General features: G+C 36.6%; 2 protein-coding genes across 4 annotated transcripts; both read right to left on the reverse strand.

Moving 5' to 3' along the window:
* Window positions 1632–6850, reverse strand: LOC18779743 (splicing factor, suppressor of white-apricot homolog). Its single transcript, XM_020561533.1, has 4 exons — window positions 6390–6850; window positions 5216–5373; window positions 3955–4767; window positions 1632–3336 (listed from the first exon to the last, which is right to left on the reverse strand). Exons 1-4 carry the CDS (start codon window positions 6670–6672, stop codon window positions 1858–1860), a joined length of 2733 nt encoding a protein of 910 aa, XP_020417122.1. The 5' UTR covers window positions 6673–6850; the 3' UTR covers window positions 1632–1857.
* Window positions 8437–22054, reverse strand: LOC18780404 (UPF0505 protein C16orf62 homolog). Of its 3 annotated transcripts, XM_020562590.1 has the most exons (23): window positions 21874–22051; window positions 21287–21508; window positions 20655–20685; window positions 20339–20523; window positions 19581–19740; window positions 19049–19145; window positions 18546–18715; window positions 17296–17462; window positions 16661–16849; window positions 16393–16479; window positions 16153–16233; window positions 14878–15021; window positions 14581–14663; window positions 14226–14364; window positions 14046–14129; window positions 13617–13778; window positions 13449–13536; window positions 12667–12744; window positions 10886–10952; window positions 10706–10805; window positions 10360–10476; window positions 10217–10273; window positions 8437–8821 (listed from the first exon to the last, which is right to left on the reverse strand). In XM_020562590.1, exons 1-23 carry the CDS (start codon window positions 21982–21984, stop codon window positions 8687–8689), a joined length of 2754 nt encoding a protein of 917 aa, XP_020418179.1. In that variant the 5' UTR covers window positions 21985–22051; the 3' UTR covers window positions 8437–8686. The 3 variants fall into 3 exon arrangements, with proteins under 3 accessions (XP_020418179.1, XP_020418180.1, XP_020418181.1); XM_020562591.1 differs by lacking the exon at window positions 8437–8821 and having other exon boundaries at window positions 10211–10291; window positions 21874–22053; XM_020562592.1 differs by lacking the exons at window positions 8437–8821; window positions 10217–10273 and having other exon boundaries at window positions 10399–10476; window positions 10706–10716; window positions 21874–22054.

Genomic DNA, 24575 nt, shown 5'->3' on the forward strand with positions numbered 1-24575 from the left:
GTAAATGGTTATAAAAATATATCACAACCATTGAGATGTAAAATTAGATGCACATTTGCATCTTTTTTTACATCCTTTGCAGGCGGGAGTCACAAGAAAAAAAGAGAATGAGAAGGATTGGAATTCAAAATGAAAGGCCTAGATTTCATGCATTTTGCATTGCACTTCCAATGGCCCAGATTTCTACATAGATATTTTTATGTTAGTTTGTAGGTAAAATCATATGCTCTCCAAATTTAAATTTTTTTAGGTCCATTTATTTGGAAAAATAAAATAAATCTAACAACATGCACAAAATTAATTTTAAAAAATAAAAACATACAAAAAAAACACACATAAAAGAATTATCACAAACAAATCGAATATGCATCTTTGGATTTACATTGTTTCTCATTGGAGCAAAAAACATATTCACACCCCTAAAGGTGTAAAGGGAATGTAAAAATGGCTTTACACCCCCGAAAATACACCCCCCACTGTGGATGCTCTAAGATTCAGATTTGGCACGACTGACCTTCTTCCGACTAGGCTTCCTCCTCCAACTACTCTCACCTGTCCTCTCCTTTGACTAATGAAGACCATTTTATTTTTTTTGTCTTTTCTTCATTCTTCTCCTAAAGAATTCTGTTCAGCCAATGGTTTTGGCATATGATCTTATGCAAACGGTTTCCAGTTTTCCACCCTTAAGTTTTCTCATTATACTAGGTTCCAAAAAATTTGTCCTCGTTAATTTTTGGGCTAAATATTTTTTTGGAATTCAATGTGGTCAATGAGAAAAACATTTAACCAAATTGGTCACTGTATTTCTAAAATTTACAATTTATAGACATTTCATTATCTTTTGTTAAGTGTACTTTTTATTTTTTATTTTTTAGGAAGCATCTTCAGTCTTCTTCCTCTAACTCAACAAATTAGGGTATATTGAGCTATTAGGGTTTAACAAATTGGGGAAAATCTTGAGTTGAAATCAAAATTATGAGGTATAAGAAAAAAAAAAAAATCCAAACCAAATTAAAATAAAATCAACAACTTACCAATATTTTTTGGTGTTCTATCACCTTGAGTACGTCTCCTTGTCATCCGAAGTGACAATACAATTCTCACTCAATTGATTCAGGCTTCAATATAGCATCCAATCCATGACCTTATACCTCACAATTTCTATTTCAATCCAAGATTTTTCCTAATTTGTTAAACACTAATAGCACAATATACCCTAATTCATTGAGTTAGAGGAAGAAACTAAACGTGCTTCCTAAAAAAGAAACTGAATGTGCTTCCTAAAAAGAGAAATTGCACTTAACGGAATGTCTAAACATTGTAAAGTTTGGAAAACACAATGACCAATTTAGCTAAATTTTTTTTTTTTCAATGACCAAATTGAATTTTCATGTAAAACCAGTGACCAAAAAGGTATTTAATCCTTAATTTTTAAACATTTTTTTTTCTTTAAAACCTAAACTATATACAAAACATACCAGCTATGGTTGCAATCACCACCTTCGTTTTCTTTTGTTAATTAAAAAAATTTATCAGTTATCTTAAAAGGTTTTGAACAAATTAATAAAATAAGCGGAGATACAAGTACCATACAGAATTTGCTTGTGTGAATAACAAAAACTTGATGCAAATTATGCAATTGATCCGTTCTACATATATGTTAATTTTTGGGATTTCTGTAAATTGAAAAGCTTGAAGATACAAGTGTCCTGAGCAGGGCCTAGGATAGGACTTGATAGGCAGCAGTCTGCAGTTCGAACTCAGAATAATGATATTCGGGTTATAGATAAAATCAAGACAAATTGTTTGAACTGTTTTTACAACTTACAACAAATGAAACCTACAATCGTGCCTTTCTCACAAGGTTGCCATCAACATGGCACGGATTTTGGCTCTGAGATCATCCGAGACCTCAGTAGCTTGAGAGGGCTGGGATGGAGCTCTTCCAATTTGATGCGACTTCGAAAAATCCACAAAAGCTTCCCTATTAGCATGATCACCCTCACTAGCTTTTGATTGATCTACCTTTGTATAGATCTCCCCTTCTTCTAAATCCGCTTCTTTTTCAGGCTCGGGTTTCCTATGCTTTCCCGATCTGCTGCGGTGCAGATGCTCATCCTCGGAGGAGTTATCGTGCTTATGCCGCCGCCTATAATGCTGGTGCTCATCATCAGAAGAGTCACTATGCTTATACCTTCGTCGGGAAATCCGATGCTCATCATCAGAGGAACTCTCATGCCTATTCCTTTTTCGAGGCTGATGTTCATCATCAGAGGTATTTCTCTTATGCCTCCTCCGCGTGTGCCGATGCTTCTCATCATCATAACTGTCATGCTTACGATGGCGCCGAGAATCTCCATCCTTAGAAGAGGAATGCCTTCTGTGTTTATGCCTATCCCTACTATGTTCTGAAGAATGATGAGACCGACGCTTCTTCCTTGAGTGTTTGTGACCCCTTTTATCTTCTTCTTCCTCTGCCTCTTGTTCTAAATCATTGTCACTTTCTTCTTCTCCTTCATGCCTTTTAGATCTGGCACGGTAGCTCCTCTTTGATCGCCGCTCGTTACAATCATCAACAGAATGCTTCTTCTCAAACTCCTCAACCTTATCTGAAATATCAGCTTCTAATGGAACTGAACTGCCTTCTCTTTCTTTGGCTGAAAGATTTACAACCTCATTACCTGAAGAGGAAATCCCAGATTCTGGTGGTTCAGCCGATAAGCCACGCAATGATTCACTTTTCAATGGTGCAGATCCACTTTTTATCATGGCTGCAAACATCTTTGCTCGTTTCAATCTCTCAGCCTTCAGTTTCTGCTCTCTGGTCAAGGATGCTTCAGAGGAATCAGCCTCATTTGCGGCTGCAAGTGCAGCCGTCTCTGCAATAGCCTTGGCAACAGGGACGGGAATGTGAGGCTCCCCAGAAAAATTTTCCTTTTGAACGGAAGTTTGAAGTTGAGATGTATGTAGACTCCCCGAGCTCAAATCTCGCCCACCCTCATTGCTATGGCCTTGACCTATACCACTCGATGACTTTGGGAATATCTCTAGACCCGGATTCTTGATGCCTCTTGTGGCTGCCTGAAGAATAGCTGCAGCTGTATCCAGACTGACTCCAGACTGAGGTTCGCTAGCTTTAGAAGGCGGATCATGTCCATCCTTCTTTAACTTGCTAATTACCATCTTAAATTTCTCTTTCCTGTCATAATCAAAAGGTAGATCATGACCAGCAGATCCTGATGAGGCGGTATCACCTTCCTTAGCAGTTTTCTTGTCCACTACATGCCCGACTGACTCATGCTTCTCAGAAACCAATCCTTTGCCAGGTAACTTGGACTGCAGGAAAAGAGACAGTCATAAATATCAGTAATATGGAAACTATACAGCATCAATCAGTCAGATACTAACAAAGGATGTGAAGGAAGAATGACATAAACAAACCTAAATTTTCACAACATAGATTTAACCTCTATATGCGCTAAAAAATTAGACTTCAAAAAATTACCACTATCAAACTCTCTGGTAACTCACAAAATCCAAATTTACATATTCTCACAAACAGCAATGTTCCAATGTACACAGATTTGCATCTACTTAAAGACCCTTGGATTGCTAGTAAACCATATGCAGGCTGGCAACCCGACGGCTTTTAGGTAGACATACATCAGTTCTTGTGTGCAATGGAGAGTTACTCTTCTTATCAAATATAAATTTAATAACTTCCAACTGATATCCAAAATGTACATGAATGATAAACAACACAAGGCAGTTTAAGAAAATAGCCTACTAATACAAGACAACATATAGAGGAACATATGCACCCTAAATAGAATAGCTGGATGATTCACAAATTTGGGGGCAAAGGCACCCAGAATTCTTTCATTTTTATCAAAAAGAAACTCAATCAAAAAGCATAAAATCATTAAAGACATTACAGGATCAGCACATACGCACCTCCTGAGCTTTTTGAAGAACTGTTAAATAGTAAGAATGATACTGGTTGGATGGCATAAGGAACAGAAACCTTCCATGTTTACAATTCTGTTCAATCAAAACAGCTTCAAATTCTCTACCGTTTTTCAATATGAACTCAACTATTTTCTCAACCACTTTCTTTTGATCAGGCGGTGGCTCCAAAATGGGTAGTTCAACCTTGGGTGTGCTAGGCATAGCAGGAGCATGTGACTTATTGGCAGCAGTGGAAACCAATCCTGAGGCATCACTTCCTTTCTTCGTCCCACTAATAGCTCCACCTTTAACTGTGCTAACCGTGCGATTATGTTTAATGACATTAACTTTTTCTTTCAAAGGAATACATGGACTCTTGGAAACAATATCATTTTTCCCAGCTATATTTCCAGAAGATTCTATCTGTTCTGATCCATGAGGAACAGATGCACTAACAGCATTAACAGCTTCGACGGACTTGAGCTTTCCCAATTCAGGTGCATCCTCAATTATACCATCCTCATCCTCTCCAGACCCATATACAGAACCAAGCAAAGACAATGCGCCACCTGTCTGGTCAATCCCACCATCAGCTTTCTTCTCTTCATCTAGAGATTTTCCATCAGTATCATACTCCAGGAGTTCTTGGTGATCGACAAGAAACCTAAAGTAGGCATGAAGATGATGGTCAGGCATCAAGAACCCAAACGTAGGATTGTCTCCTTGTTTCACCCTCAAAATAATTTCTGATTGCCCACCATGCTTGGAGACGAATGTAGCAGTTCTTGAAATGATCTGATGTAACTTTTCTGTTGGAGGCTAAGGGAGAAAAAACAGAAAAGAAAAAAAAAAAATCTTTCAGAATATGGAGAAATTCCACAAATGCAGATTTCACCTCAAAATAAAAAGACAAATAAATACCGCAAAAGAATACCTAAAATAAACACTCAGAACCTCACATATGTCAGATAACCACAAATATCAGAAAACACAACTCTACCAAGATATGTTTCTTCCAATTTGCTCACAAGCAGTAAAGATTCAGTAAATTTCTACAATCCTAATCCCACCTGCACAGCCCCTTGGGTCACAAGAACCGCATGCCTTCTCCGAGCATCTGAAACTTAGACATGGTAAGCCTTAGAATAACACATGTACCCTAGCAATTATCATCTTGCAGCATTTGTTAACCATCAAACAAACAATAATATCCAGGTCATATGAAGTTGTACAGAGACAAATAGGAAACATGAGGGAGTAGGCTTACAAGGTTTTGAATTAAGCTTTCCGGCACTGGAAAGGCTGGTTGAAAAACAGGCTCAGTATCATTATTCTTCTGCTCAGTGAACTCATCTGGGTTTCCATATGAGAAGCCAACAGTATGATAGCCACCAGCATCTGCCTGTTCTGGATCATTACCTGTATCTGGACATAAAAGGCTTAATAATCATAATCTCTTACAAACATCAATTTTACCCGAAGCGGCGTCATTGATACACACAGCCAACTGGCACAAAACATGGAGGCAAAAGAAAATAACAATAAAAGCTACAGTTAGATCAGAAATATTCTTACTCGTGTCTCTGATATATGCAACTGTTGCAAATTATATTCCATCCTGCAAACTGAAAAAATAATGCAAAAACAATAGCACTAATACAAGATAGTCACCAAACTCCGTCTCTCAATCATAGTCTTACACTCAGCCCCAAGAAAATGAGGCAAGAAAAGAACACCTCTTCTCAGGATCTGGCTCATTTCCAATTGCGATACAAAACAAGAGGGCCAATGAATCAAGACCTAAGGTCTATGTGGGGCATATTCTTCTGAGGGGTCTTCATAAAGCAAAGTCCACACTTAATTCAATCGCCATGAATTCTATTACCATCTGATAGTTGCACGCCAAATATCAAGCTAAGCCCACAAATCCCTTCTTTATTTTCAGGCAGATAAATGTTTGTATTCATGTAGCAACCAAACAATTTTTACGTATTTATTGGATTCTCGGCAAGTTAAAACCACATTACCAGGCAGGAAAATCTTAAAAACCAATGCATTTCAAGTGCAAAAACTATTTTGATTTTAATGAAACCTTACTAAGCACCAAACAAAACAGCAGCATGGCAAATTCATCTATAAAGCATAAAACTAATGCAACTATTTCCCGTGTGCTATCTTGACAAACTAATTTTTAGCCCTTAATTTTCCTCTACAATATCCCTCTTCTCAGAAACCATACAATATCTACCAAATAACAAATCCTGAATATGAAAGCGATTGCTTCACCACTCTCTTCCCTTAAAAGTATCATTTCCTTATGTTTCAATAACCAAAGCTTAACTAATTCAATGCAGACCAATCCAGACTATAATAATAAAAAAACAATTACTTAAATTCAAAATAAAAGCTGACAACTTTTTCACTGATTTTGACTAATTTACCTTGTTCTGGTTCTTCAGACGGTGACGGTAAATCGAGGTACCGCTCCTGATCGAGCTCGAACTCGAGAGCGGCATCAGGTTGAGGCGGCGGCGAGGAGGATGAACGCGTGAGATGTCGTCGGCGCGTGATAGGGGGTAGAGGGCCGGAGAGGAGGTGGCGAACATCGTAGCGGTCGATGAAGAGCGAGTTCCACTCGACGAGGGCGTCGCGTGAGTTCACGAACGAGGCGCTGGCGTCGTCGTCGAAGAACAGAGCGTGGCGGCCCACCACCTCTAGATCCATTTCTTCACGACTGTCGTATTGGGTCGGAATTTGAGACAGAGCACAGAGAGAGAGAGAGGAGATGGGATTAGGATTTAGGCACCAGGAGAAACCCTAATTGTGATTTTCTTAAGGGTCGGGATTCGACAAAGGACAAGGTGGACCTATTTTGACTCTCTCTTTCTGTGTTTTTGTTGTTTGATCACTGAATACACTTTTCATCCCCGTCCCCATAGTTTAACGAGTTTCTACTTTCGTCCCGATAATTTAATTTGATTTCAATTTTATGCCCGTAAATGTTTTATTTATTTATTAGATTACTAAAGGTTTATACCATTGATCGAACTCATGAAATTTATTTATTGTTAAATTCAGGCTTTAACCAAAAAAAAAAAAAAAAAAAAAAAATTCAAATACCAAATTTCATTTGATAAATTTCAAAGCGAAAATGTCACACACGTAAGATAGACTAGTTTATCAAAATAATGTGTTCGCTTCTTTCACTCGAGTTGAATCTCCCTCCTTATATATTAGAGTAACTTAGAATATTGTTTAATCAAAACGTCTACAAACATTTTGTGGCATTGAAGGCATTGATGATATTAACCTTGAAGTGGTGTATCTCTCAGAGCAAGTCCAGCGGTAGAGGCTGGCCCAGGCAAAAGGCAAAAAGGAGCCCGAGTCCAGCTCCAGCGCAAGCAATCCAGCCCGGGCAAGCTGCGGGTCCCACGAGCCCGGGCAAGCCCAAGGGCGAAATCAGACTGGGCTCGAGCCCGAGTTGAGCTGACGTCAGCGCACTAAAATCAAATTTTTTTTACTGTTGGCGCGTGTAATACACGCGCCAACGGTAAAAAAAATTTGACTGAAGTGCGCTGACGTCATCGTGACGTCATCGATGATGTTAGCTCCAACGGCTACTGCCACGTGTCGTCACCGGGTGGCTCCAATTGGATTTTTTTCAGAAATCCTACGGTTCTCATTTTTTTGGCCAAAAAAATTTAAAAAAATCCAAAAAAATTCGAAAAAATTCTGAAATTTTTTTAAAAAAAATACCAAAAATGTATGTATTTTTTCCCTATAAATACCTAACCATTTTATCTACTTTCAACACCAAATCTTCATACAATTTCTTCTCCATACAATATTTTCTACTCTCCACTCACATAATTCATTTTCCACACCAAATCTTTTTATCTGGAATAAGACACGTGGCAACCGAGATTCACATCCGAAAATCTTATCCGAAAATTTAATTAAAAAGATTATCAAAATTAATGATTTAAAGTATAAAAAAATAGGAAATAAAGTACAATGAATAGTAATTGCCCTAGACTTGCCCTAGACTTTGCCCTTGTGGGTGGAACCACAAATGGCAAGGCTGACACTATTCACGTGAATAGTGTCAGCCCTTGCTTGCCCTAGCTTGCCCTTGCCTTAGACTTTGCCCTAAGGGGTGGAGTTGCTCTCAAGATTTGCTTTGCTGGGTGCCAATGTCACATCTTATAACTGTGCGAGTGTTGCATGCCAGAACTTCCTAAGCTAACCAAGTCCACTTGTAAATCGAGTTGTAGGTACACAAGTACTCGAACAAGATGACAACGTTGTAAATGTAACGTCCCCAACGGTATCAATCTTGGGGTTTAGATTAGTAAAGATTTAATTGAGTTTTTTTCATTTTGTTTTTTTGGGCCTGAATAAATTTGATGAACTTAGGCTTCATTTGAAGACATTCCAACCAATATTTTTTCCACACTCGCAAATTTCGAACGAAACTGTAACTCATTATTCAGAAGTAGAACAAGAGCAACCAAATTCGTACTCATGGAAAAATGCTTTGGCTTGTGTCTGTTCTGTTGGCATGTTACAATTTTACAAGCTTTTCGTTGTGTTTGTATAACTCTCATGTACAGGTTGAGTATAAACAGATATTTGTGTAGTTTCTAACTGCTACTCTACAATGCCACTGTCAACGAGTTAAGGTAAATATTCGCCAAGCCAAGTGATGATACAGCAAACTGAAGACATTCACATAAAATCAGACAGCAACAGATGAATGTGACAAGTGATCAATAAATTGAATTGTCGATTGCAGATATCGATTGTTTGTGCTCAAACATGACTTCCCAGTCTCTATCAGTTTGGAGCAAATTGATGATATTTCCTGACTTAGCTGCCAAATAGAGTAGACAAAAGCAAATAAGACAATGAGGGGAGAAAATGAATACTGTATATGATTTGAAAGTCCAAGAAACCAAAGAAACCAAAGATGCAGACGTTAAATTGGTTCAGCCATCAAAGAAGATGAAGTCATTTTCTTTAAAAGTTGCTTAAGCAGCATTTGCCTCAGCCAGGTTTGTCCCCGCATCAGCATGGGAAATGTAGGAAGCTAATCATATAGATTGCCTCCAATAACACGTAGAGCTTTTGAGCAATAGCTTCTGGTAGCTGGTTATCTTAAGCAGTTTGAGGCTATGAGCAGGTTTTGGAGGCCGAACATGGAATTCCAGATCCCCATACAGTTACTGAAGGCCACCACCAGCCACGGTGGGTTCTCGAAACAGGAAAATTAACTTTCGAATAAGAGTTGGACCCAGGAGCTAAATGTTTGACTATGCAGCCAAAAGACACTTGGAGCCTAAGAATGAGTTTGGATGAAGGAGTATAAGAGTACTATGAAATTTGAAAACGATGGTATGTTCTAGAATTTTTGAAATTTTTTGTTTTGCAAACCTATGAAGAATAATGGAATTACATACGGAGTTTGAAGTTTATCTTTATGTTCAGGTATCAATCTATAGGTGCATGACCCCTAAATTCCAAGTTCTTTTCCAAGTACAATTATGAATTTCTTTCTTTATGAATCCCGATAAGGAAATTAGTATATGGCGTTTTAGACATTCTAAATCTGTCAAAGTTCCAAGTTTCTTTTCACCGTCCAAACACACCGTAAAACTATCACACCTCTAGGCAGCTATGACAAACATACGGTACAACATACAAGATTTATGTGATCAAGCCATCATATTAGAACCTTTTTCTGGCAGTCCTCAGAGGTGTGACAAGGAAGAAACTCAAAGTCGAAAGCATCACAAGATCAACGTCCAGCCACTCATGAATCCCACTTCACATGCATACACACACTTGTAGGGCATTTAATGTACATCTTCCACTGATGAACTGAATTATTGTGTTATTCGGGCCCTTTTGGTAACATCATCGTGTTTGGTTTTCAGTTTTCTTTTTCAGTTTTTTTTTTTTTTTTGGGTTAGAGATAATGGGGAAATATATGGGAGAGACGAAAGGGTGGAGTTAGGGTGGTAGGAGAGAGGTTGGAGGTGTGAGAAATGTATATGAAAACTAAAAAAAAAATTAAAAATTAAAAAAGTTACTTTTTTTAAGTTTTTGTTTGAGTCATTCTCTTCATTTCTTCCTCATCCCTCCAACCACCCTCCCTTCACCCATCTTCATCCCTCCTTTCCATTATATATTTTCACTCTCTCTAACAAAGAAATAAAAACGAAAAAGGTTACCAAAAAGTCAGTTCAGCAATTTCACTGGAACTTACAATCAAAGATGACGCGATGCAGTTGCAAGCTTCAAGCGCCATGCTCCCACGAGCAGGCTAAGTTTTAATCAATCACTGCGACAGATCAGCACCACAAAAATACAAGGGCAAAAAGGAAATTCCATATTGAAAGTCATTGTTACCATGGAAGGTTCTTGTTGAATAGCATCAACCAGGTTCTGAAGAACAAACTGGCACAATGAGGCAAGCTCATGCATATATGATGAATCACCAAAGAACAATACGTCATTTCCTAGAAGCTGAAGAAATAAAAAAATAGAATATATTAGCAGCCACAAGATAACGAAACTTCACATGAAATACAAGACCTATAGCAAAAGCACAAGATAGTGCACACAGAGGTACCGTTTTCCCCCATTTTCTAGGCATTCCTGGCATTTAAGAATATTGTTTGTTTTAACTTTTAGAACTTCGACAAATGCAAACTTTTGAGATCTAGGAATTTCCACAAAGAACTGAATTGTGTACCTTTCCATTATCTGCATGATAAGGAAGATTTTGTTGAGATAGTGCCGCTAACAGCGAAACAATTGCACACAAAAATTTCACCCTCATTCTTGGAGTCATCCTATAACAATATCTTACAACATCAAAACAATAAGTATGTACAAATTATAATGATGCAAGGTTCTCAACATTAAGGCTCACCATGAGTGTGAGTTGATCAGCAACACCAAGTTCTTTGGTAAGTACGTAACTCCATGCTCAAGATTACCTTCATTTGGAAAAGATACAAAATAAAAGATATAAAAATGTTACTTAATATGATTTGATTGGGCAGGTGATAACTCAGAAACTCAAAAAGTGAATGGACAATGCTAATTAATTTATGATACTTCGGCACGTTTTATAATTTGTCAAATATTAAGGCAAATGCTAGGTTGACCATATTATTGTACTATATTGTTTACCGCCTCTCTAATGGAGTTTGGACCTACTTGTATTGGTGAGCAGCCCTACCTCTATTAGAGAGGTGGTACAATAATGTGGTCTCTCTAGCATTCCTTTTATGAAAATGTTTGAACTCCTTAATAGAAGAATCAACTTTTAAAAAATAAAGTACTGTCATCCTTTTTTACATAATCCAAAGTTAGATGACTTTGGCATATAGTGTGACTTTCATTATTGTTTTTCAGGAAAGTAGCATAAATACCACTTGGACTACTTGGGGTGCATGCATTTACCACCCAATAATTGTTTTTGACAATTTGCCACCCACACTTGACTTTTAGTGTTAATGTACCACCTCCATCCAATTTTCTGTTAAATCAAGTCATGTAATGTGCACATGGGTGTTCTACGAGGGCAATTTTGTTAATTGCCTCAATAATTAAAAGACAAATTTTTTTCTGTTGGACTGAAAAAAGATAAGAAAAACTTCAAAAAGAAAATTACCAGCCCCGTCTTCCCTCTCTCTCTCTCTCTCTCTCTCTCTCACACACACACACACACACACACACAGAGCCAAAAGCAAAGCACTAACCCCAACAATGGGTGCCAATCTCTCTACACTCACACTACACAACCTTATCTTACACACAGCACCATCGCCTCTTTTGTGATTAATTCCTTTCTTTAATGTTGACACATGAAGCATGGAAATTTTTTAACTACTTGTGTTGTATTTGGCTTGTTCTACATGCCACAAGGTCTTGATATATGATTTATCTGTACTTGCGTTTGATAGAAGTTGAGAATCCAAGGACAAAAAGAAAGGACTTTCATAAAAAAAACAGATCAGAGAAAAATTAGAAACTTGAAGAGAGAGGGGGGCCTGCGTGAAGGTGGGTTTTTGGGAGGGGCCAGAATGGGAAGGGGGAGGGGAGGGGGGTGGGGGGTGGTCGGTGGAGGGGCTGCCTGGGAGGGGAAGGGTTTGAGTGGGCCTTGTTTTTCTTTTTATTTTAGTGTTTTTTTTCATTAATTTATTTGAGGGACAAATTTGGATATTTATAATGAAATTGTGGGGAATGGGTGACTAGATAGCATGATGGGGTGTCTTTAGAGTATTTTAATGGAAAACTGGATGGAAGTTGAGGGAGGTGGCACATTAACACTAACAATGAAGTTTAGGAGGCCAACTGCCAAAAGAAAAGTATTGGGCGGTAGATGCACACACCCCTAATAGTCCAGGTGGTATTTGTGCAAATTTCCCTTATTTTTTCCAAGTTTTCTGGTCATTGTATATATCATTTATAAGAAGCATGACAATTTTTAACTTGCAGGCATTCCTCAAAAGACTACCCAAAAAAAATTTGCAGGCATTCAATTTTTAATTTGCAGGCACAGTTCATAAAAAAAATCATTATAGATTGTTCAGAAGATGGCCAGAAGAAAGATAAAATACAGATGCAATCTAATCTACACATTATTGAGATATTACAGAACTACAAGCAAAATGGAAATGAAGGAAAAAAGAAGATCGTAAAAACCTGGAACCATAACCAAGAGACTAAATAATTTTTGAATTGAGGAGAGTACTCCATCAGCATCAATTGGTGTTCTGGAGCCTGCACAAGAAAACCAGAATTTTCTTTTTCTTTTTAATTCAAATGCTATGACCCCAATGGAATGTGAAGTTACCTTATATATATATACACCTTGCCTTTAAATAATACCTAGTGAGTAAGCTTATATACATAGAATGAAAATAGGCAACAGCATATACACACACACACACAGATTTTCTAGCATGGAACACCACTGAGCATGGGGGCCATTGATCGTGAAAGTTAATGTGATCAATAGCATCAAGGGGCATCACGCATCTATGTCACACCAGTGATACACCTTGTATATATTATTCATGTACAATAGGGTGATCATGCACACATAGTTATGCAATGTGATGGAGTTAAGAGTAGGAAGAGGGTTTGATATGTAGGAACCAGAATGGAACAATGCCCTGTTACCATACTTTACTTAAGTTTTGGACAAGAGTATATTGGACAATTTGTATTGCAATTGACAAAGAGAGTTCTCTCAATACATCTACAGAATTTTTTTGTCTGCCCAATACTGTGGCATATCACTGAAGACCATTTATTAGGCATCAAATCATGTCTGAATGCATGCTTGGTTGATGGAGGAGGTAAGTCGCAACAACTCCTTAAAACTTTATTGAAGAGGGGGTAAAGAGGGTTCTAGAACGGTGGTTCTGAATAAAATACTATTGTCAAATGAAAATTTCACTTTGAAGGAAGGGTTAACTAACCATCCAGTACATCTAAAATTTGCAAAGAGTTGATTGCTGAATCAATCAGTCCATCCGAATGGGAAATTAAGCCACCCAGTAGAGCTACCTGAACTAATAATGCAGGAATGAGGAAACATATATGGCTAAGTTGATACACAACATGATCACACCAGAAGAAAACATTACCTCTGCAGTCTCAAGATAAAGATTTAACTGTCTAATCTGGGGTGAAATAGAAGGTAATGTGACTTCAGAAAATGCTATGCAGGATTTTACAAAACCAAGATGCCTATTCCCATCTTTCAAAGCCTTAATCGCTAAACAATTACTGGAGTGAATAAGAGTTTCCTGAAAGTAAATTAAGTGTTGAATTAACAGTAGAAAGGAATATATATAAATGAAAGTACATATATTTGATATTATGGAAAATTGTCTTCCGATAAATTATCCGGGTTGGTATTAAAACAAGAACTTCTCATCATTGCATCTTTCAACCCAAACTTATCATCAGACAGTTCAATGCAGTTACATAGAATCAAATCACTACTATCGTTAAAAACAGATATTGGACTTGTCGAAGTTAACAACAAAACATAATCAGGAAATCAAAAAAACCTTAAGCCCACGAATGCCACCAAAAGATCCACGGCATTCAACTAAGAATGCCAACTGACTCTCCATCTCTGCCCCATAATCAACCTATCAATGAAGAGCAACAATCAATACCAGACGATCATATGAATTGCTACCCCAAAAGAGTCACAACATTATATTATGTAGTTCAAAATTAATCACCAGAGATACAAACTGAGAAATCAAACGTGCTGGTTGGTTAGTATCATCTTTTAGATTCCCAAAATTTTCGTCCTGATGTAGAGCCTGAGAAACTTCGAGAAGAAACTGTATGGTTCGCGGATCACGTATACAACCATTCCTGCCAAATGAATAAGCAAACGTTAAACTGCTCCCAGGAAATTGAAGGACACATCATTCATATGTATAGTAAAAAGAAAAAGAAAATTCTAATTTAAGCAGTTTCAAAAAGTTCTGAAGTTCAGAAGATGTTTGTCTTTCAAAAGGCACAATAACAGTGAGGTGAGGCATTAAGTAGATAAAGTAGAAAATGAATATAAAGTAACTAAAAAGGCACCTTATCCCTATATCAAGGATATGCATATTGACGATGCTTCGCGAACTTCCATACATTAGATCCAAGATCTTGAGAAAATGATTCTACAAAATAAAAAGCACAACTAATTACCCATGGGTAGTTCAACAAGATCTTATGGTTCAAAACTACACACCAATTATATAACTACAAGCAAGGTGATCATTACTTTAAAATTCCTTGCCATCATGGTATTAACACTGCTTGATAGGAGGGAGAGAGGAGAGAGAGAATACAACCAAGAAACCAGCTGCACCATAAGTACAAGGAAAAGCATACCATGGAAAATATGTCTTCTAAATCCTTGTAATAAGAAAGAAGCTTCACCAAGATGGACTGCAAGGTTGCCATTTCATCATCAGCAATCTCTTCACTGCATGCTCGTTTTGAAATACCTTCTAAAATGGAGTTCAGATGGTCATCCTGGCATATAATTAGATTCAGAGGAAGAAAACCGAGACAGCATGTAGATGCTAATGTGGTATACACACTTTTGCATTCATCAATGCGAAGTTAACAAAAAACAAATATTACAGTTGGAATAAAAATCTTATAACAAGAACATCGAAGAGATGTCCCAACAAACCCAGAGAGTGAAGACATTCCAATTAACTCAGCTCAACGTCATCATATTGCCCATTAATCTTAACTAAATGTGGGGGGAATTGTCAATAGTGTTTAAGTTTATAAGTAGCAAGCCGAATTTCTCTTATCAATTACCCTTGATATATACAGATGAGAAGGAAACTCAAAACTGCATAATCTTTTATTTTACCCTTCATAGTCCATACGAGCACTCCACTTTTTTCTGGTGTAACTTACATCAAAACTAGGAGAAAGTCACTATTCATGTTACAAATTACATTTGGCATTATGATTTAAATTGTGCAAGAAATTGGAGTTGTTCTTAGACAATATGATTTAACAAAGTGTTAGTTTCCCTTTTACTTACCTGCGCAAGACCTAAAGTGCTGCACTTTAGTACAATTTAAGTTTAGTATACATTGTTGGTCCAATTCCTTACAATTTAAGCTTTTATGGCAATTCTCCAGTATGGTATTGGAGCTCGAATGTCCGCAAAACCTTGGTTCAAATCTTAATGTCTCCACTTGTATATTCCTTTTCTAACATGGAAACCTCACATGTCAAGCACGCCTACACATAGACATAGGGATGGGTCTTAATGGGTTTTAAGCCTAATATTTATTGTAGCTTACTTCCTCAAAGTTTAAACAATAAGGACAACTGCTTATGGAGGCAGCTTTAGAAATACTAAGTTGAAAGAGTGTTGTTTATAAGAGTTCAATGAGTTGCTAATTGGTTTTATTGGGGTTTTCTCTTTTTTGTTTTTTGTTTTTGTTTTTGTTTTGGTGGACTGCTTGATCACATTCAAGTAATATCATATTTCTCTGTTTCATAACCCCCCCACAACAACAACAACTTCAACAAATAGATTAATTTAAAGTAAACAAAGAACCAGTCAACCAGAACGGTGTTACAACCAACTGGAACTTTTGATTCGTCTAATAAATATGAAAACCTACTAAGACGCACCATATGATTTTGAAGGATAATATCCACATAAGCATCCGCAACCTTCAAGTACTCATCAAGGCCATCATATTGAACAATAACCTGATTTATCATCAAATAAAATACATAAATTAGGTTTAAAATGAAAATTCTTAACCGGATTCCTTAGAAATGAAGTACTATGAAATTTTAAAAAAGAAAAGGTAAAATAACCAATGAAAAATAAAAACTAAGCAACTGGAAACAGATCCCTCTAAATACCTGGATGGCTTTGTCCACCACAGCATTGGCAGTGTCAATTTGAGATCTTTCACACAGCCTAAATCCAAGTAACCTGTAATTCAAGCACTTTCCCAACCAAAAAAAAAAGAAGCAACAGAGATGATTCAAGAACTGCACATTGAAGACGGTTTTTCATTGATAAACTTGGACCTAACATCTAGATTAACCCAGGAAGGGTGACACATCAATAATGAAGTGCTTTACGTGTTCCAAAGTTATGACTTGACCACCTTCTTATGAACAATACCTGATCAAAGGAATCATCATTGCTTAACTCAATGAGACGAAGGATCTCCACAGCCCTTGAGCTAACTACTTCCGATGGAAGTTGCTTGAGTAGATGATGAAGAACAATTGAGACATATGGGAACCTTCCAAACAACTCCATTTGGTTGTCCCCAAGTCCAAGCTCAACGAGCACATCACCTACTTGTCTCTTTCAACAGATTAAAATTATGACTACATCATTACACAGTAAAGAGTACTACTTCATGTCACAAAAGCTATTCATGATTTGATAGATTCAACTACCAATTAATTCATCTCACACCAGCATCATGTTTGGATATATTCAAAAACATTCTCTAAAACTTTTAAGAGATGAAAGAAGGCTTTGGAGTGAGCACAATGAATATGAGACTCCCAACAAATCCGACATAGTTCAAATGGTATAATATTATGTTCTGCTTTATAATTACTTCAAAGGGTTCATACCAGCATATTAATGCTTATTAAATCCTAAAGCACCGTGCACTACCAATACCACATAAGTTTGCTTCCTATATTTTCAAAACAAGATATATCCAGGGCAATGGAATTTTGAATATAGCCATTTAATATAGAGTGCCGAAGACAAGTATTATTGCTACATGCAGTACATACCTCGGACATGTTCTTAAATATGCATTTCATGATAAACTCAATGGTGGGTTCCATCAGGCTGACAAGCAATCTTTTGTTGTCACTCAAATTTCCATGACTGGTTTCCTCTGCTGACATGACCCGCATCAACACAATTTTGAAGTCATTCGCACAAGTGAGCAGGCATCCTGTAAAATAATTGCCAAACATGAGACTGTAAAGTATTTATTATTAATACTGTTAGAAGTAAATAGTAAGAGTAAATAGTAAGAAGATGTTGTTTACCAACAGAAGGTTCAAATAGATTATTCAAGAACTCTATCAATCTGAGGTCCAAGCTAGGCTAGAATGCATGAATGATTTTATAAATTTGAGACCAAGTTATACATGTTTTAGCATAATTTTGGTTTAAGCAGGAGCACAATTAGATTTCACCTATACTACAAACTTTCTGGTCAGTAAACCTTATCACCTATAGAAGTGGCAAGCACCAAAATAAACTGATAATTTATGAAATTAGCAAAAAAAATTTAACCTTTAAGAAAGACTATAAATAAAGTATTGAGAGCAAAAAAAAATTCTTTCTAGCGGCTATTTATGCATTCAACCATTATCAGTTCTGACTCTTCTAAAGGTTGTTCTCTGACAAAACTATGATGAAAAATAATTTTTTCATCAAATGACAGGGAAAGGGGGTTTTCAACTTGGGATCTCAGGTGCAAGGGGTAAACGCTCTTAACCACTAGATTTGAAAGCCCCTTGCAACAAGGATAAATGAATTGAAAAACACCCCAAACATCAATCTATTTTAGTTCAAAAAGGAAGTTAATCAAACTGAAATTTTGATTCAGTTTACAGTCCACCATTTTCTCTGCACCTTACTAAACATTGGATTTTTGTTTCAAGACAACTCCTACCTACAATTGCATTATAGTGATGATTGGAAATTGGAATGGATGAGAATAAGCATATAACAGGCCACGTGTCTTGGTGAGATGAGTAGTGTTCTGCCATACATATTTTTGATTTCAACAGGTCACTAAACCCATCTGATTGGGTCAGTTATCTATGCCCTGCTGCCACAAAGTGCTACTGGGAAGGCACGTCATGAACAATCGTGTCCTTCCTCACTAATCCTATTTGCATTATTCTTATCTTCTCTGCTTCTCTTTTCTTTTTTTCTTCAAATTGAACCAAATCAATCCACCACCAGTCACCAGTAAATTTATCAGCTGTGTTGTGACTATAAATGTAGCACAGAAAATATATACCTGTATCATGTGAAGGCAAATTCCTCATACAATGGGACATATACAGACGGCAATAGGCAGATGCCAATGGATCTGCTAACCCTCTCGTCATCATTACCAAGCGCCGGAGACTGTCAAGAGGTTGGTCAACCAAGAAACGCCAGCAAGGCAATAATGCCAGCTCCAAATAACTGAAATTCATATCAAATTAATACCTGGGTAATTCCATATTTAGAAAAAGGGGATGTGACAGAAGGAAAAAGCAAGAAGGAAATTCTTGCACGTAGAAACTACAAGTAAAAGAGCATAAAAAGAAAGTTGATCAAAAACATTGGAAGTCAATCAGGCAGTAACAATCAAGTACTGAGATCTTAAACATGGTCATTTATTTATTAAAGAAAACTACCGAAGATTACAACACCATTAGAACAGAACAAAAGTAAGGCTCCATGCATTGCTACAGCATTTTTAGAGAGAGAGAGAGAATGAACAAAAAATCATAAAAATAATGAACAAGAACTTACATGCGTGGAAGAAGCTCTCGGACAGCACCAATTTTGCAGAACCAGTTATTGCAAGTTTCTTTGGCATCAGAGCAAACATCACTTGCTGAAAAGTTCTCTGCCGTAAACCAATCAAAACTTCAGGAAAAAAAAATCATAAAACTGATACAGTAAAACGACACCAACAATCTGCAAACCAATTGAAGTTAATTAATGTTAGGAGTGCAAACAAAAATGATAACCAATAGTGGAGATAAGGAAGACTGGCATATAAGTTTGCTAGTTCTCCAAGGCATCGATGATACATCGCGTCCTGTATTAAAGTTATGTATATGACAGTCCACTTTGTCTGCTTTTTACAAAATGATCAGGCAAGTTAAGTTTCGCTTTCAACCATGTCAACATGCATAAAGATTTATTCCATACAAACCAGCATATAAATATGTGGCACTTCGACATATTCTAGAAATAGCTTCAAACAAAAAGACTTCAAAAGTACTGCTTCTAAGGAAAATAAAACAACTGACACAGAGGAAGAAATTTAACAGCAAACCTGGTAAGAAGCAGAATTTGGTTTCATCTTCATCAAATTCAGCTTTCAATTTGATGCGTTCCCATACCATATCCCCAAGCATATCCAAAATATCCGTAGCAAGAGCAAAGAGTGTAGGATAGCATTGTAAAACAGATGTATCCATCAAAAGCCTAGCAACCTGTCAAAAGAAAATTGCTTTTGAAATGATAAAAGGTAATAACATTTACACAAAGAAGCAGCAGCATATACTCCTAAACCTATTTCTCTCACAAGATGGAGGAACATGAATTAGTAATATGATCCATGGGCCTATCAAACCTTTTTTTTAAGACAAACTAAATTTACATAAAAGTGGAAATGAGAAAACTGGTTATGTGTGCAATGAAGGAAAAACTTTAAGCTTGAGTTATAAACATGTATGGCTAAATTAACTTCAGAATGGCCTAATTCTCAGACAAGATGGATTCTTAACATGAATTGGTAATCTAACATGTTGACCTTTCAGAACTCATAAAAAAAATGACCTTTTGCATAAGAGGCTACAGCTAAAATTTAGTGTTTTATGCCAAATAAATGGAAATATTAAAGCTCGAGTATAAGCACATATATCGCTAAGTAACTTCATAAATGATTTCATAGTAAAGGATGAAGATGCAATGAAGTTTTCAGCATATAATGAAATAGTAAACCTATGTAATCTTTTTTCATACCACAAACTCTCTCGAGGTAAGATACATTGTGCAAACCGAATTATCAACAAAAAATAATAAAATTACTTTTATTGATATTTTCAAGGATGTCACACGATCATCAGCATGCCATGCACGAGTTAATTCAGCTTTAAGTTCATGCAACCGAGAAACATATTCCCGCCCTGTGATGACCTTGCCACCCTCTTCTGCAAATTTTTCTGGATCGTCCAGTTCCTCCAAATGCATACTTGTTGAAGATTTCTCATATGCTGTAAATTCACATCATTAACAAAGAAAACCAAGTGATTGTTATAGCTGCTTTAACACATCGAGTATTGGCAACAAAAATCTGGTGAAAATGATACTTTGTAGTTAGACAAAGGAAAGGAGGCTGACATACTTTTCCTGCCTTTCACCATCACATCGGACATCTGTAATTATTAAGAAAAGGAAAAAAAGGGTTACAAGGTAGGTTACAGCTTTCAATAAGGTACATAAGGATAGGGAATAGCTGGGCCACTTTAAAATATGATAATACCATTTAGGGAAAAATATAAAGATTTATCAAAAAGCTAATGAATGGGGAAGCTTATAAAAGAGATATAGATAAGAAGATTTGAATTCCCATAGCATACTTCATACTTTTGAAAACTAGCCAGCAACAAGTGCAGTAACATTAATCCAGGAAACCCAAAAATAAAACTCTATTTCAATATGAAAAACATATAGAATCTGAAACCGATGTCAGAAACATAAGCCTTGCCTGCTAAGATATTTCATGCTTTTGTTTTGAAAACTAGCTAGCAACAATTGAAGTGGCATTCATCCAGGAACCAAACTCTAATTCATTACGAAATATACAGAATTGAAAATGGTGTCAGACACAAAGGCAACCCAGATATACTAGCTTGAAAATTACTCAAGATACCATCAAGCCACAGAAGATTGCACAAAATTTGAATATTGCACAAAATTTGAATATAGCACAGAATGTGGAACTCAAAAAAAAATCAAGAAGCATGAAATGCTTACTGAAGAAGTTGAAACTGTTTTGGAGACTGGAAACCTCTGCATCAGGGATCTCTTAAAAGAGGCCCATTCTTTAGATGGATTTTGAATAGAAGCTTCACTGGAGAGCCCTGCCCCAGAACTGGTTTCAATGTCTACTAAATCCTCTCTAGCAGCTTCGGCATTGTTATCGGACCTTCTTAGCGGGTCCAAAAACTCCGTATCCCAATGGTCCACGACCTCAACCTATATCAAAATACTGCAATTTCTAAACAATCCAAGACTTTCAAAGATATCATAATCAAAGCACAAGACCAAAGAAGTAATCAGATTTACTATAATTTGACATGGAATTTTCACACTTAGAGAATAAAAATGAGACATTGCATCCATCTATGATTAACAAAAACAAATTGTGCTCAAGTAGATGATAGTTCAAGCTCAAGCTCAAGCCTGTCTAACAAACCAAATTGCTCAAGCAAGTAAAATTCTTTTACTATCTGCGATCACGAATTTGAATTTCCTACGCTTTCTATGCAACCAAACAGATGCTTAGTGGCAGAGGTAACGAAATAACGAAAATTTGAATATATGATCGATGTGATTGGAACCTGGAGGTGAGGTAGAGACGATGGAGCGGAGAGAGGGTGATCGCCCGCTCTTACTCGCGGAAGCGCGTGGGCTTGCTTTTCGGCACTGTAATTGCGAGGTCTGAACTCCATGGTGAAGCAAACTATGGGACCGCGCTGCTTCTTTTTCTGTGGAGAAAGATGTCAAAGGTGGTATCGCGACGGCCGTTTGCCGTTCTGGCCAGATGTCGTTTTCTTGGGAAAATGGCCGTAAGAACTAGAAAACGTCATGTCGTTGAGAAAGCATTTTTTGTCAATTGCTAGTGTATGTTAAATCTTGCTTTTTCCCAAGAAAATAGTTATTAAATCATAATTTATACCCCTAATTTTTTCTCATAAACAAGTCTCAAAAATCCATTATACGGAAGCAGATGTAAATAGGCCAATTGGCTAGGGTAGTGAGCTTATCGCCTTTATCTAAGTTCTAATCACCTACATAAATAAAAATTTCATTGTACAATAACAAAAATCATTTAAAATAGTGTATATATACCCAATTAGTACTCATGTATTAACAGTTAATATATATATATAAATGTCTTGGTTAATATACTTTTCAAGGACTTAGTACTCGTTTGGCATTGCTTATTTGGGATGATAAGTGATTTTTTAAAAAATTTGGGAAGCCCAGCCCGTTTGGTAACCTAAGATAAAATCACTTATTACTAAAAATTGTTGTGGAAGAAAGTAATAAAGGAAAGCAATAATGAGCTGTTTTCAATTTCTGATTATGCGATAATCAGATTTGAGGAAGCGTTGGGTTTAATGAAAATTAAAAAATTCCAAAAATACCCCAATATGATTTCACGCTCTCCTTTTCTTTGTGCGTCTTCTCTATCCCACCCCACATAGCACTCTTCTCCTTCTCTTCCATTCTTCTTCCATTTTTTTTCTTGTTTGATCAATTGAAGTGCACTCCTAAGAAGCCACAAGACTCAAGTAAGAGGCATATTGTGTTTATTTCTTCTCAATTTCATTCTTCCCTTTTTCTCTTTAATTTTTAGGTTTTTAACTATCTTGGTTCTTCTTCACGCCATCTCTTCATAGAGATCACTTATCTCCTTCTCTTCCACATACTGCCTACGATTTTTTCTAGTTGGATCAATTGAATCGCACTGCTAAGCTACAAGACTCAGGTAAGAGCCGCATATTATGTTTATTTCTTTTCAATTTCCTTGTTCCCTCTTTCTCTTTGATTTCTAGGATTTTAACTTTCAATTGTAGCTGCTGTTGGTTTTCTATATTACGTATTGGCATGAGAATGGCATTTTTCCATTTCGGTTTTAGGGCCCTTTCCTGCTGCTACTCTTCCATCTCTCTCTCTAGTCATACTCTTGTACTGATGATATGACTACAGTGTGTGTGTGAGTAGGAGTTATCGTACGTAGTGGGCGACTTTTTTTTTCTTTCTGAATTATCATATCATATATGCTTATAAGTATTTTATTCTTCTGCCTTCTTGACCACCTAAACCAAATATTCAATTCATACCTAGACTACTTTTGTTAGGGCCCTTTCCTGATAGGGTCAAGTTCCTATAAACTGGTTGAATTGGTATAGAATAGGGAAATAGCAAATAGATTTCGAGGAGGTCATAACTTCTTGGAATTTTCTTACTTGGAATTTTCTACTTGGAAATAGGCAAATAGATTTCGAGGCAAATAGGGTCAACCTCCAAAGCATGAAGCTGTATTTTTTACTTGGAATTTTCTATTATTATCTTGGGCATAACTTCTTCTTTTCAGGTTCTTCAATTCTAGCGTATTTCTTCTTTTTATTATTTCTTTCTAATGTTGGAATTTAGGAACAAAGGAATTTAGGGATTTAGTGAACCCATCTATTTTACTGTCTAGATATATGCCTCATTTCAAGGTAACTATTGCATCTGCGACTCTTAAATATTTATCTATGTTTTATTATGCTATAATTAATATTATGTTTGTCTTTTTATCTCTTGTAGGATTGTATTTGTGCTATAGATGGGGTTCATGTCCAAGCCATAGTAACCCATTCTAATCAAATACCATTTATTGGTAAAAAAGGGATACATACCCAAAATGTGATGGCTGCATGCAATTTTGACATGCAATTTATATTTGCATATGCCGGATGGGAAGGCACAGCCCATGACACAAAGATATTTCTATCGGCTTTACGTTATCAAAGTTTGAATTTTCCTAAACCTCCATCTGGTATTATTTCTATCTAACTAAAAAAATTCATATAATTTATATTTCAGTTTTTTACACTGTGAATAATCAATTAAATTTCTTTTGTAGGGAAATATTATCTAGTAGATACGGGATACCCACAAATGAGAGGCTACTTGGGACCATATAAAGGTGAAAGATATCATCTTCCTAATTTTCGTAGGGGTGTTCAACCGATGGGACATAAAGAGGTATTCAATCATGCACACTTATCCCTTAGAAGTGTTATTGAACGCACTTTTGGAATATGGAAAAAGAGATGGAGTATTTTACGAGACATGCCTAGTTATCCTTTTGCAAAACAAGTAAAAATCATTATTGCAACCATGGCACTTCATAACTATATAAGAAGATATGCCAAACGTGACTATCATTTTGATGAAATTGAAGATGACCTAAATGGTATTCAAGGTAAAGAGATTGAGATAGAGGTTGATGCACAACAAGAAGATGGTCCTGCAACACAAGAAATGG

This window comes from Prunus persica, chromosome G4 (genome assembly GCF_000346465.2).
Source record: "Prunus persica cultivar Lovell chromosome G4, Prunus_persica_NCBIv2, whole genome shotgun sequence".
Taxonomy (NCBI): Eukaryota; Viridiplantae; Streptophyta; class Magnoliopsida; order Rosales; family Rosaceae; genus Prunus; species Prunus persica.

Coding starts and splice junctions, on each gene's coding strand:
- LOC18779743 (XM_020561533.1), bottom strand. CDS start 6,672: ATGGATCTAGAGGTGGTGGGCCGCCACGCTCTGTTCTTCGACGACGAC. Junction 5,374..6,389: donor GTCTGAAGAACCAGAACAAG/GTAAATTAGTCA, acceptor TTTTATGTCCAG/ATACAGGTAATGATCCAGAA. Junction 4,768..5,215: donor AAAGCTTAATTCAAAACCTT/GTAAGCCTACTC, acceptor TTTCTCCCTTAG/CCTCCAACAGAAAAGTTACA.
- LOC18780404 (XM_020562590.1), bottom strand. CDS start 21,984: ATGGAGTTCAGACCTCGCAATTACAGTGCCGAAAAGCAAGCCCACGCG. Junction 20,524..20,654: donor GATGGTGAAAGGCAGGAAAA/GTATGTCAGCCT, acceptor GTGAATTTACAG/CATATGAGAAATCTTCAACA. Junction 8,822..10,216: donor GCATCGCGTCATCTTTGATT/GTAAGTTCCAGT, acceptor TCTATTTGGCAG/CTAAGTCAGGAAATATCATC.